Here is a 14,563-nt window from a genome sequence, read left to right as displayed (position 1 = left end):
TCTCTACAGGGTAACACAGTGTGTGGTGCTGGGTATGGGTATTTCTTTCATCTCTCCCCTGAGGGACCATCAAAAGTGCCTCTCCTGTCCTTCAGTGAGAACACAGCTCACTCCTGCACAAGGTACTTGGGGAATTTGGTTCAAGCAGATTTTCCTTCAGCGAATGGTTGTGCCATCTATAATTGCAGTGGTGGGCGGAAAAGGCCTTGCCCCTCTTTTCAGGACTTTTCCCCCCAGTTTTGCACCTTTTCACCCTTGTTTCTTGGAAGCAGAGTTGTCTGGAGCAGGGCAGAATCACTGTGGGAGGTGTCCCTGTCCATGGCAGGGCGGTGGAACGAGATGATCTCTAAGGTCCCTTCCAATACTCCCTGGTTCCAAGGTTCTGTGACATTTCATGCAGCATTTGTTCCTTCAGTATTCAGGAACAGCTATTGACAAAAGTTTTAACCAGAACTTCCCTAAAACAGAAAGAGTATTGGAGAAGGAGTATTAAAAAATGACATTGTACTGAAAATCAGTGGTTAAGGGGACCTGAATTCTGAGTTAATCTGGATATTAATCTGGATTTTAAATCTCTGAGAAGGTCAAACCAAGTGCTGCATTCAGGAATGCATACATTTGGGCTGTGGTCCAAGTTAGCTGAATCCAAGATAAAGAAGAGTCTTATCTGTCCAGGTTCATGTCAGGCTTAACTGAAAGTGACACTGGCTGAAAATTCATGAGCATGGGAAGGTGTTTTGTAGTGAGACTCTCTCAGTGGCACAGCACATTCCTTTTCAGCTCTGATAGGTCTAACACTGAAAACTTTTGACTTTAAAGAAATCAGGTCTCATGCAGACAGCTGTTACAGATTTAAGGGTTCAGATATCAAAATGATGAATAGAAAAATCTGCTCACCAGTATGTGCCATGTAAAGGAACAGTCTCCATGGCTTTCTCTCTAAACAGGCATGGGTTGGTGATATACCCAGAGTATTTGCCAGACAGTCGTGTTCAGTTCAACAACTTCACAGCCTGGAGCTGCCAAGGGGGAGCACAGGTAGGTTTGTCCCCACTGCCTGCTGTGATGCTCAGGATCTTTCCAAGTATCTCACCTCCACACTTGATTGTCTAAAAGCTTGATTGACTAAAAACTTTTGTGCTTCTATGTCCATGTCCCTCACCTGGAAGCTCCTGTTTTAATGAAAGAGCCAGAAACTTGATTTGTGTGAATTCTTTTTGCTGCAGAATCAGTGCTGCTTTCACTGGCTGGTGCTCTCTGTAATCATCTAGCATCTGTCTGCCACTGCATTCATGGAACCTTAGAATGGTTTGGTTCGAAGACACCTTAAAATCCATCTCATTCCAACCTCCCTACCATGGGCAGGGACAACTTCCATTAGATCATGTTGCCAAAATAAAAAATTCTTCAAGTATATCTGAGCTGTTCATGAAGGTTGCAACAGGTAGATATATTACCTTTATAGAACTGATGGTTTCCATGGGATTTTTTTTTTTAATTCTTAAAATTTTGCACTTTTTATTTATTATAATTTGTCTAGCTTTCTTCTCCAGCTAATATGACTCACTATTAATTAATCTGATTTTTAAAAGCCACACCACCCTTTATTATGCCATATTTTTTCCCATACTCAGAGTTTGGAGCCTGTGATTCTATTAATTCCTTTCTGATGACCTGAACAGTTTGTGTGTGTTTCTCTGCAAGATCTCATAGCCTCACCCATCTCTATGACTCTTCCTCTGAAGATGTCCAATTTTTCAGTGTGATTTTTCAGGCTGATGTGTTCCCTTTCTGGAAAAGCTATTTGTATGAAAAGAAGTAATAGCATGATTTGCAGGTTTGCTGTTGTTTGTTTTCTCTGCATAACTTGTAATTTCTTTGTATGTGACTGACCTAGAACACACAAATCACTAAGTTTATTCTGCTTCTTTCCATGGGCTCCCTTTAGAAACAATCTTCTTTCTTTTAGGTGCCCCATTCCAGAAGTGTTCAAGGCTGGGTTGGATGGGGCTTGGAGCAGCCTGGGATAGTGGAAGGTCTCAGTGCCCATTGCAGTGGTTGGAATGAAATAGTCTTTATGGCTCCTTCTATGCTAAACCATTATATTATTTGATGATGATATGTATTTTTATTATTTTATTTTCCTTTCTTGTAGATTTTCAGTTGCAGGAACCTTGAACTCCAGCATTTCTGGATTTCTGCTTGCAAAGATTTTGGCATTGATATTGTGGAAAGCCTGGGAAACACCTCTGTGTCTGATAGTGTTTTAAATGGACATCTTGGGCAAGAGGTAAGAACTACAAGGAATTTCAGTGTCCCTTAAGTCTCACAGCAATGTTTCAGTAGGAATTTGGAGAAATAAGAAAGCCACCTGGAAAACAGACCCTACTCCATGGCAGCTTGGGAAAAGCTTGGATTTTAAACAGGTTATAAGGGAATGCCCTCAAGTTGCACCAGTAAAGGTTTAGACTGGATTTTGGGGAAGATATCTTCACTGAAAGGTTTTCAAGTGTTGGGACAGACTGCCTAGGGCAGTAGTGGAATTACTTGGAGGGTTTTAAAAGCCATGTAAATACTGGCACTTGGGGACATTGTTTAGTGTTGGCCTTGGCAGTGTTGGGTTGATGGCTGGACTCCATGGTCTTAGAGGGCTTTTCCAACCAAAACAGTTCTAAAGGTTTTGGGGTTTTTTTCTAACACCTTTTCCTTTCAGCATGGAAGATTTTGAGATTTTTTTTTTTTAAGCAAATTTGAAACAAGGACTCTATTTTTTCTATTTTCATCAGAAACTACTACAAAATTTCACACTATAAGGCATAATCCTATATATTCTTTCTAAAACAACATTCAAAAAGTGAAAGCCAAATCACAAACACAGACAGCTGAAGGATCTTAGGAAGACAGGTGCAAAATTTTTCCTACTCATATTTTCCTCCAGGATTGATATGGTCTCAGAAAAATCTTGGAATTTCACCAAACTAATTTTGAGAGAAATATTAATTTTTCTTTAACCAAGCTTTTCTAACACAAATTCCTATACACCTTTTGCATTTAAAACCATTTAACTATGCACAAGTGGGTTTAGTTTAGTGATTTGGGAATACTGAGAGGGAACACCAACTTTGGTTTCTATCCTTCTTAACACTTTGGTTTCCTCTGCTCTCTCTCAGCATCATTGGTCCACCTGGAACACAGAGTATTACTTTTTTTACTTGAGAATGAAAAATACTGACAAAATGTAATTTTATTTATGCAGTAAATATGTTCTTCTTCCACTATTTCTTTAGGCAGCTGGATGAAGTCCTTTGGGTGCTACCAGGTTGTTAACAGATTAATAACATGGATAACAATGGAATTTTAGTTACAACTGGCCACAGATGCTTGTTCATGATTTTGAGGTCTTTTTTTTTTTTCCCCTGCTCAGTTTTCTATTGTTGTTCATTAAATTAATTTTCTCTCTGACTGACAGAAAAAAAAAAAACCCATTTAAAATGAGTTTTCTTTAGGAGCTCACAGAAGAGAACCTCCTTAGCAGGTCTATTCTAAGTAGATAGTTCAGATAAAATTCTGGCTTCACCTGTCCAGCCTTTCAGGGTCCCAGTGATTTCCCAGTGAATTTCTCTGACACCAAGGTCTGGATGTCTTTGTTTCTGCTTTGCAGGATCCATGGAAGGACTCCAGTGTTGTACTTGCTGAGAGCTTTAGAGGCTCACAGCTCACGCTGTGCCTTGTGTCTTGCAGTACCTCAGGGAGGGGATAATCTTTGATTATCTCATGATAAGAGCCTCCTTGTAATAATTTACATCTTAATGTATGTAATTCTCCTTTTAATAATGATGTCTCTTTAATATCAATTAAAACTTTATGACATTAATTTAATGAGAACCTTGGATATTCCTTTTAGCTCTTCCACTTTTTGGAAAAAAGTGTTTTTAAAACAAGATTGTTTTCTGGAAATATCAGGGCATTGAAAATTTGGGGCTTTGACCCATTGAAACATTAGTGACAGGGCTAAATCCAGCATTGGCAAAAGCCAAGAGAAAGTTTTTTTTTAACTTCCAAGACATTCAGAAACCCTCCTCCATGTTCTCATTAAGCAGCTCTGTCTTTGTGGGACCATTTAAGGAGAAGCATTTCTTCCTGGAAAAAGCAGGAGTTCTGAGACCCACAAGGGAGGAATTACTGTCTCACAGGGGTCTATTTGCTTTTTGTTTAAATAAAATTAATTAATTTAAAAAATATAGAAATTTGGCTGGAATAGAAGAACAGTCTCACAGTGGTCTATTATTTGCTTAAATTAATAAATTAATTTAAAAATATAGAAAATTGGGTGAGATGGAAGAACCAGAAGTGTAAGAAAAAAGCCAATAGAGACTTTCTGTGCAATTTACTACCAGAAATGAGGGATTTCTGCTTAGCAGTGACATGGAATAGGATGGCCCAAGGACCAGGACTATCACTCCTGATGTTTTGGCCTCAGAATAAAACAGCTGATGGAACTACTGTTTCTTATAAAGATTGAAGATGGCACCTTCTCTTTGAAGTAATAATCTACTTATTAGAGTCCATTACATTCTTTCTTTTCAATTGCATGTGTTTTCACATAGGGTGGATTTTTTGATTGATTTTTTACTATGGCTTTTGAAATACATTCTACAAGTATTCATTGGCCTCAGAAATAGTATCACAGACTCCTCTTCCTCCAGGCTGCTCACTAACTCTAAGTATATCTTTATTTTCAGCCTGTTTCCAAGATGGTTTGGCAGAGGGTTGTACACTTCCACTCTGCTGTGGACTACAATCACCCCAAAATCCAGTTTGTTGATTTTGTTTTTCATCTCCCATGGCTTTTGTTCTTCATTTCTGTCATTTTAAATTCTAATAGACCCTGAAGTCCTCTAGAACTTTTCAGAGAGCCTAGCTTGAGTTTGTCCCCATGCCAAATCACACAAAATCCTTTTGAATTTAAGTGCTCAGATTTTTCACAGAACAGAAATAAGAATGGTCATCTTTGCAGAGTAGGTAAAAATTCCCACTTGCTGGGCAAAAAAGGTAAAGTGAAATGGGGATGTAAAAATCAACTCACTGTGGGTTTTCAGTGGATTATTTCTCCCTAGGGCATGTCCAATCATAATTACTATGCAACAACTCAAGCAAAAGGCAACAAGCTGCCCTTTAAAGTTTTGCTATCACCTGCTTCAAGAGGGGAATTAGATGGGTGCTGTCAGAATTTGCCAAACAATGGCTTACAGCTGTCCTTTAAACTCCCAGTTATGGGCAGTCACACTCCTGCATTCCCAGCTGCTGCATCCTGGATGCTCCATTACTGGAAATGTTCATGGCCAGGTTAGACAGGACTTGAAGCAACCTGGTCTTTTGGAAGATGTCCCTGCCATGGCAGGGGGTTGGAATAAGGTGACCTTTAAGGTCCTTTCCAACCCAAACCATTCTAGGACTCTATGATTCTCATGGTGATGTTTCCTTCATTTCTTCATTTCAGGATAGGACCTGTATGTCTGCAGGACTAATGACTCCCAAAAGATACCAGCTCCTCATCTCCAACACAGCTTTCAGGAACTTTGATGTGAACACCTGCACAGCAATCAGGACTTGTTCTGGCTGTTACCAAGGGCAGGGTGAGTCTAATTTATATTTATTTCTCAGGATTCCCAAATCCCTAGTTTCCCCTCCCATTACAAGTTCACAGTTTTCACAGATGAACATTGATAATTCCTCTGCACAGGCTGAGATTTCAGGTTCTCCCCAGTCTTTCTGGATATGGCTTCATCACTCAGTTGAAACCACATATTGTATTTATTTTAAGATAAACGTAGCCTGATTTTTGCACTGATACAGTTTTCTCACTGGAAACGGGGTTTTTACACTCCCTTGTTTCTGCATCTTCATTTTGAGAGGGAAAATTGTCAAGAGTAATGATTTCTTTAAAAGCTGTGACACCACCTCACAGAATTTCACCAAACTGATTACCAGCCTAAACCTGAAGTGAATTTGCCTAAGATAATGTGTAAACTAAGCATCCTCCTCAGCTTTGAAGAGGTACTCAAAGGCTCTTTGAAGAATGTTCCAACTGCACTTGCCTTTTTTTATTGTAATAAAATGTATTTATATATAAATGAAGACTGCCCTACAATAGCATAGAGGAGGATTTCAGGAGATGAGATCAAAAAACACAAGGAATAGTACAATCTGGCTTAGTGAGGCTAAAACTGGGAATAGGACAGTCAAACAGTAACCCATGTGTTATAGGGCACTCCTGCCAAAGTTGACTTGTCACAGTCCATGGGGCAAAGATTTTCTGACATTTCTGTAAATACTAATGTGCTCATAAACTTTAGCCTGCATGAATATTCATCTTTTTTGTAGCTATCTATGTTTCAGTAGTGAAAAAATCCTCCAGACTCCCTTTTCAGCCTAGGCTTTATTCTGCCAGGTGCTGCACATGCGCAAAGAGTCGAGTGCATTTACACCATGCACTCAGCTCTAAAAAAAAGGCAGGCAGGATCTAGAAGAGTCACTGTAATTTTGGCTGTGGGGCCTGTGAATAAATGTTTGAAGTCACTGAGGAGATGCTGGAGGAGCAGCACCTGGATCAGGTGAGTCTGAACCACAGTCACAGCAGGGTACTGGGAAGATTTGGTCTGGCACAGCAACAGCTATTCCTACAACCATCTCCATTTATTTTCCTGGATCTCCCCATTTTTGTTGACCCATCAGACATTTTTCCAAAGGCAAGGTAGAATGAAGTTGGTCTCTTTTCCTCCAGAGAGTTGTCTTCAGGCCTATTATATGATGTGACCATTTTTTTTTAATGTGCTGCTTGTCACCCACAGGTGGGTTTGCAGTGACAGCTGAACACCTGACCTTCACCAATTCCCCTTTCCAAGTGTCCTTCCCCTTTCCTCATTCTGCCATCCTTGAGGACCTTGATGGCTCCACCACAGGACAGAAGGGAAGTCACATCCTGCCTTCCACAGATATCCTGGCAGCATCTTGCACAGCCAGTGCCAACTTCAGCCAAGCTTCTGGTGGCAGTGTCTGTGACAGTGACCTTGTTTTCCACCGTATGGATCTTCATTTGTAAGTAATGATTCCACGTCCCAAAACTCAGCGTGGGTTTTGCTTCTGTGTGCTATTCTGATTGCTGCTGGTCTGAGCTCAGTTCCAGGACTGCTGCCTCTCTGCTTGGTCCTAAACTAGGTCTAAAGCCTGAGCAGGGGCATCTCTTAATCTGCTGTGCTGTCTCCCATGGCCTGTCACTCCATGGCTGTCGCTGTCATATTTTCTGAAAAACCCCCTTGCCCAGGATTCGTCTCCTGGGAAGCTGAGAAGCCTCAGAAAAAAAGGAAAACAATATGATCTCATTTGCTTCTCCTGTGTTCTGCTGCTTTGGAATATGGTTTGGAGATTGTTTATCCAACAGGTCATTCATTGTTTGATTGGTTTCATGTTAATTGTTTTGACTTAATGATCAATCCTGGTCCAGCTGTGTCAGGACTCTGGAGAGTCACGGGTTTTTAATTAGTATCTTGTTAAGCCTTCTGTAAGTATACTTTCTCTATTCTTTAGTATAGTTTAGTATAGTATTCTTTAATATAATATAGTAACATAAAATAATAAATTAGCCTTCTAAGAACATGGAATGAGATTCATCATTTCGTTCCTGCCATGGGGACCCAGCAAATACCACACATGGCAGAAGGACAAGGACCTCCTGGAGATGCTGTGTCAGATCTGGCATTCACACTGAAGTAGTTGATAGCTTGGGAAATTAAAAAGAGCTCTAATAATAATCCAGTCCTGGAGTACAGACAGGTAGTTCCCATCAGCTTTGGTGGCTGTACAGCTCCCAGTTCTGTCCCTGTTCACTTGTCTCCCTAAGGGGAATTTTCCCTGCCTCTCCCCAGCTGGCAGCTAAGGGGATCCAGTGAGGGAATGCTGTCCAAGAACTGCCAACACTTCTATCACCCAGGGAGTACACTTGCAAATTTGTGAGATAAGAAAAAGGGTGAAAAAGACTTTTAGACATCTAAACATCACTCTTGCTTTTCTTCCCAGGCTCATCTTCCCTTTCCAGTCCCCTGCTCGGTATTTCACTCTCCTTTTGAAGTAAATATCTGAACAATTATCCATTTTTTGCTGTCTCAGGTTAGTAGTACACAGGCAGAAATCCTGAAGTGCTCTGTCAGAGGGCTGTTAATTATTCATGTCTGCCTCATAATTAATGTTTTCGAAGTAGGAGGGTGAGAATCCCAACCCCTTCCCAAACAGGAAAAAAACTAATCAGCTTTTCCATTGAAAGAGAAAAACATAAAACTTTGAGTTACCTGGAGGCTTTGCATGTGATTACTGTGTCTCATAATGAAACCAAAAGTCTGCAAAAATTTAAGAGCTTGGAGTCATTCATATGTAACTAAAAGAATACTTGGTAGAAGGCAAAATAAAACTGTGCTTGGTGTCTTTCCTAAGCAGTTAACCATGAGGTCTTGGGGAAATTAATTCCCTTTCTAGTCTCTGTTTACCTTGATGAAATAGACTGCAAGATCTTTGGGCTGATGCTGTGTGGGTGGATGGTGCTTCTCTAAATGTTGCCTGTAGAGTGATTCGGGTCCTTTTGGATAGTGCCACTATGTAATTGGTAATAATTCATGACAGTTAAGATATTTAATATACCTAGTTTCTCCTGGCATCAAAAGGTGGGTAAGGAACAAGCACAAGTAGGAGTTCCTCTGCACCATTGCTGTTATCTCTGGAAGACTTAACCAGACCTAAATTTTGTCTTCCCAGTAAACTGCATGAGAATTTCCCTGGAAGTGCTCAAGACTAGGTTAGACAGGGATTGGAGCAACCTGGTCTAGTAGAAGATGTCTCTCCCCATGGCAGGGGGTTGAAGCTAAATGAGCTTTAAGGTCCCTTCCAATCTAAATCATTCCAGGATTCGATGGTTAGTCATATCAATGACTTCTCAATTAAGGTTTTATTTCAAGCAAGTACCCTTTGTTTAGCTTCTTTTTAATTCCTCTGCATGATCTAGGAGTAAATTTATGTCAAAGATCCTTGGCAATCTGAGAAGAAGCCAGCTGTTAGCCTGTCCTCCTGAGGACTGTGTACTCAGCAGAGTAACCCCAGGGACTGTGAGCATTCTCTCTGTGCTGCTTCCAGATCCCCTCTCCTCAGCAGCTCCCAGCAGCCAAATCACCATCATGTGAAGTTGAAAGACTGTCAGAACCAGCCAAATGAGGGTGGTGAGTCAGGGAGGCTTTGTTCAGATAGACAGAGCTCCAAAAGGAACCTGGGAGAGGACCAGGATCAGGAATAAAAGAAGCTGGAGGGGGATGAAGAGTAAAACTCAATAAAATATCTACACCATGACCAGAGAATGAGGGGGTGGGAGAAGGAGAATGGGTGAATTTTATCCAGATGTGTTTGGAGAGTGTTTGCAATAAAAAAGGAATAGTTTAGGATTAATACAGCAAAACATGACTTGGAGCAATTGGCAGAGGTTGAGTAAAGCGAATAAAGGTAGGTGAGTGACAGGAAAAAAATTCCTAACAAGTTCCTCTTGGATCCATCTCACCTCAATGAAAAGACAAAAGGATTGTTGCTTGGCTATCTTTAGTTTCTGACAAGAAAAGGGTTAAAAATCTCTCTGGAAGAAATCTTTCTATCGTGCTCTACCAGGTCATGGAATATGAGATCTGTCAGGTCTGCAACATGAATTTTCTGTGCTCTTTAAAATAAAAAAGCATGAGAGGCTTGAGATGGTGGGTTCTTTCACTTATCCTGAATTTCAGAAATGGGATTCCAGCTCCAAAAATCTTGAAGATTGAGGCAAATAATGGATTTTAAGAGGGGAGACCTAGTATGGCAACCTCTGTCTGAGAAACCTCAGGATCATTCCCTGACCCTGAGAGCAACTGGCAAGGATTGGACATGGCCATATTTTAACCATCTCAGTCTCCAAAACATCAGGGATGCTGCATCAGCACTAACCTTTAGGGAAGATCCCCTGCCTGGGAGCTGTCAGGGATAGGGCTGTTTGGTGCCAGCTAAAAGAATGTCTGGAACAATTTCAATTATTTATGATACAATGGGGGCAATTGACTGTTTATCTTTGTGCTGCTTTATTTACCAGGATGCACGTGTTCTATTGACACTTTTCCCCAAAATAAACTACAAGTTTGGGAGAAAAAGAGTGTTTTGTTAGAGAAAAACTATGGAAGCTCTATTCTGAAAAGGAGAACTACTATCTTGAACGTTTTGTGACTCTGTCCTGAGCTACTTCACTCAACAACTTCCTGGGAAATAGGGATCCACTTCCAAGCTGGCACTGCTGTAACAAAACCCTTCTTCACAAAGTCCAGTTGAAAGTTAAACTAATGTGTCACGTAAGCACACTTTAACGAGGGGTTTTATGTCTTTTAAAAATGTAATTGGAGCTTATAAAAGTCTTTATAAATTTATATGTGAGAAAGTTATTGAGCAGTCTGAAGCACAGCTTATGCTATGGCACAGCACAGCATGGCTGCAGGCTAGAAACGGCTGCTCCAAATGCCACTGCTACCCATATTATCATGAAACTATGAATCTCTATTAATATTAAAACAAATTTTCATTAAAAAATTGTCATAACATGATTAAGTGACTTTCAAAGTTTCTTCACATTATGCATAATTTTTACAAGAGGAGAGCATTAGAATAATCTGCAGCCTGGCAGCACCTTGCGGCGAAGGGTACTCCAAACACTCGGTGGCTGGGCCTGCCAAAAGGGAGTTTCCCTCTTGGTCCCTCTAATTTGCTTTCCTTTTCTCACTGGGGCAGCCTTGGACTTGCTCAGCACCAGTCTTGTAGTTCAAGCCTTTTATTGTCTCCCTCTTCTGCTGCAGAGCAAAATATTAACTTTTTAGGTTTCATTCCTAAATCAACTCTAACATCCTCTCTGTGTGGTGCATTTCTGCTGCAAACCCAGCCAGTGCTGATGGGTTGGTGTCCCCCTACCTCTGTGTCTTTGAATTGTGAAGAGAGTTCAGATGGTTACTCTAGTTTTGCTTTTCCTGTGATATTTACTCTCTGTGGTGCCTTCACCTGAGCATCCCTGTGCTGTGAAACACCCTGACAACCACGAGTCTTCTCTCAATGTCCTCAGTCACTCTCTGGTCGTGTGTCCCCCCATACAGGGGGCAGCTTACATGGTCACTTGTCCCCATAACCCATCCTCTGAGGGCTCCTGTGATGTAACATGGAAGGCAAATATTAAAGTATTGACTGTTCAGTTACCAACTGCTCAGTTCAGCTTTAGAGATTGGGTTTTTACTCTGCTGCATTTCTGGCATTTCAGACATCCCACCAAGAGAAATTTGTTTCCCAGTGGAGGACACCTTTCCTGCAGTCAGGGGTAAGGACAGCATCCCCTGCAGTCAGGGGTAAGGGCAGCAAAGCCAGATCCTACACAGTGTTATGAGTATGCAGGACAAGATATTTCTTCAAGCCTTCTCCCTCAGCTTAACCATCATCTGAGGTATTTCTAAGTGCAGGGAGATAAATTTAACATTGAGGCAACATTTGCTGGCCCTAAGCTTTCTTTCCTGGCAAGGAGAAATCTGGCAAGCCCGTTGGATGCTTCTTATGGCCTGGATAGATCAGAGCCAGGTGCATCAGCTGGGTCTCCCTCTAATAACCAACATATTGATCCTAAATCACAGAATGGTTTGGGTTAGAAGGGACCTTAAAGATGATTTCATTCCACCCCCTGCTATGGGGAGAGGCACCTTCCACTACCCCAGGTTGTTCCAAGTCCCATCCAACTTGGCATTGAACACTTCCAGGGATTCTTCAGAGCTCTACCTGATGTGGAAGAAGCAGAGTGAACAAGCAGTCCTCCTCTGGTGTTTGCTGTGCTCACACTGCAGACATTTGAACTGTTTGTTTTCCAACCACTTTCCAGCTCAGGATTTCTGTCTGATTTTCATTTTTCTGAAACTATCAGCTTGTATACTGTAGGATCTGAGGAAATCTTTTAAGAACACAGGGGATTTAGGAAGGCAGGGGAAGCAAACTGAAATTCTACTCTGAAGGAATCCATCTTGTCAGTCACAACCCTTTCTGTTCCTGAGAAACCATCTCAATTCTTCTTTTATTTAAAATTCACCCCATGGTGGTGACTCAAGATCAGGGTCAAAGATCTGGTTATTTCCTAAAAGACTCGTGCATGAAAAAAAATCAGTGCTACTAAGGATTTATAATAAAAGACAGATTTGGATAATGAGCTTGGTATCTCAACAAAGATACACGCATTTACTGAAAACAGCTGAAAATTCTTAGTTCTTGGCAATTAAAATAAAGTGAACTGGTTTGGGGCCCAAGATTAAACCTGTAAAGTGTTTGATATGGTTGTAATTTTGAATTAGCCTCCCTTTAGCCAACAATAAACATGGACTCTTGATATAAACATTTGGTGTCCCATTTGAAGTTCAATGCTAAATTGTTTCCTGTTTTTGAAGAGGGATAATCATAATGGATTATTACACAAACAGAAAGCATTTAGAGCTAAACAGAGTGCCTGCCTTCATACACACAGATATGGACCCTTAGGATAAATAAGTTAATGGTAAACATAAACAGGAGAGTTAATATTTGTTCTACTCCATGTTGTTGATTGGCTTAACAAATCCTTTGTGGCCCATATCTGTCGAGGGAGTTCTGCACAATGCATTTGAGCTAAATTATATAACAGTTTACACAGTCACAATTGGTGAATTGTGGCTCAGACTGTAAAGCCCTATCCTGTAATCCTGCCATATTTCTAAAGCAAATTACTCCTTAATTGAAACCTGCTTCGATATAAAAAATGCAGCCTTCACAATGAGTCATCCTTTTTTTCCCCCTTACAGTTTGCAAGGGCTTCCAGCAGTTTAAAGAGAGGGTTAATTTTGCATTAAGACCATTGCCTCCTAGTTTCTTTCAAATAAAGCCAGGAGAAGTTCAGGGGAAGGCTCTCCTCTGATAATGAAGCTCTCCACGTTAATGATGCGTGCAGGCTCCCTCGGATCCTCTGAATTAGAAATACTGGAGTGTGCCAGTGCTCTTCTACTTCATTAGCATTAAAGAGAGGTAGATTAGTGGCTATTTAGGGCACAGTGAAATCACTGGCTATTTAGGGCAACTGGAAATGGTGCTAATTGTGGCTGGTAATTCCATTAGTAGGGTACTTCCATTTTGGTGCCTTTTTTGGCATGGAGGTGGAAAAACAACATTGTCATGCTTTCAAGGGGGTGTATCTCAGGCTTATTGTGTCCTTGCACCAGTTAACTTGTGCGCTGAGCTGAGAAGCTTTCTAGGTTCCCCATATTTTTGGTTTGGTGGTGGGCAGCCTGTCAGGAGTGGGAAATGAATTTTTGGGCTGCAACACCTCAAGAACCTCATGTAAAAGACAAGGATACAACATTCCAGGTCAAGAAAACCCTAGAGATTCCAGGCCATGAGGTTTCTCCTGCTCCTTCTCCCTCCTGGGTCATGAACAGACTTTCAGCTGGACATGAGCCAGGTGTGCCCAGGTGGGCAAGAGGCCAATGTCACCTGGGCTGTCCTAGCACTGGTGTGTCCAGCAGGACCAGGGCAGTGCCTGTCCCCTGTGCTGGCACTGCCAGGGCCCCTCCAGTGCTGGGGACAGCTCTGGGACCCTCCTGAAAAGAGGGACATTGAGGGGCTAGAGTGTGTCCAGGGAAGGGAACAGAGCTGGGGAAGGGGCTGGAGCACCAGGAGGGGCTGAGGGAGCTGGAAAGGGGCTCAGCCTGGAGAAAAGGAGGCTCAGGGGGGACCTTCTGGCTCTGCACAACTCCCTGACAGGAGGGGACAGCTGGTGGGGGGGCTATGGGGGTATGGTCAAGCTTTGCTTCTAGAGAACAAGGCACAGGACCAGAGTACCTGGCCCTAAGGTACATCAGGAGAGATTTAGACTGAATGTTTAAAATAATTTCCTAATGAAAAAGGAGGCCAGGCACTGAAATGGGCTTTGTGGGGCAGTGGTGCTCATAACTCTTTAAAAACAGAGATAAGTCACCATGCCTTGAGGGATTTAAAACACATGTAAATGTGGCATTTTGGGACATGGTTTAGAGGTGGCCTTGGCAGTGTTGGGTAAATGGTTGGACTCAATGATCTCAGAGGTCTTTTCAAACTTTAACAATTCTATGATTCTATAACTTGTCTGTTATAAATAGACACCCAGGAAAATATGCATTTCACATAACTGTAGCCATCTGGGAGTTCACTATGCAGTTTAAGATATTTATTTGGGGTCTTCTAAACGTTTGTCTCCAACATAAATGGATTCACAGTTAATTTGTGAATTCACATTCCCATTCACTAGCTATTGGACTTACATGGCTGGTGTGGCATTGCCACCTAACCTTCTAACAGGTCAGACTTGTATCCCAGAAGGATTGTCCCTTCCAAGCTTTCTACTCTGTCTTTACTTCTCTTGGAAGTACTGGGGAGAGTCCCCCAGTTAAAGTGATTCAAGCTGTTCTCTTCAGAATCCTCCAGT

General features: G+C 41.6%; 1 protein-coding gene across 1 annotated transcript in view; it reads left to right on the top strand.

Moving 5' to 3' along the window:
* The window catches only part of PKHD1 (PKHD1 ciliary IPT domain containing fibrocystin/polyductin), a 235,897-nt gene that overhangs the window by 115,726 nt on the left and 105,608 nt on the right, over positions 1 to 14,563 (top strand). Inside the window, exons 42-46 of the mRNA XM_059843088.1 lie at positions 10 to 122; positions 948 to 1,038; positions 2,156 to 2,290; positions 5,501 to 5,636; positions 6,852 to 7,098. Coding sequence (XP_059699071.1) covers positions 10 to 122; positions 948 to 1,038; positions 2,156 to 2,290; positions 5,501 to 5,636; positions 6,852 to 7,098 — 722 coding nt within the window. The remainder of the gene's footprint in view (positions 1 to 9; positions 123 to 947; positions 1,039 to 2,155; positions 2,291 to 5,500; positions 5,637 to 6,851; positions 7,099 to 14,563) is intronic.

This window comes from Haemorhous mexicanus, chromosome 3 (assembly GCF_027477595.1).
Source record: "Haemorhous mexicanus isolate bHaeMex1 chromosome 3, bHaeMex1.pri, whole genome shotgun sequence".
Lineage (NCBI taxonomy): Eukaryota > Metazoa > Chordata > Aves > Passeriformes > Fringillidae > Haemorhous > Haemorhous mexicanus.
Note: the sequence above shows the minus strand (reverse complement) of the source record. Positions and strands in the feature narration are given on the sequence as shown.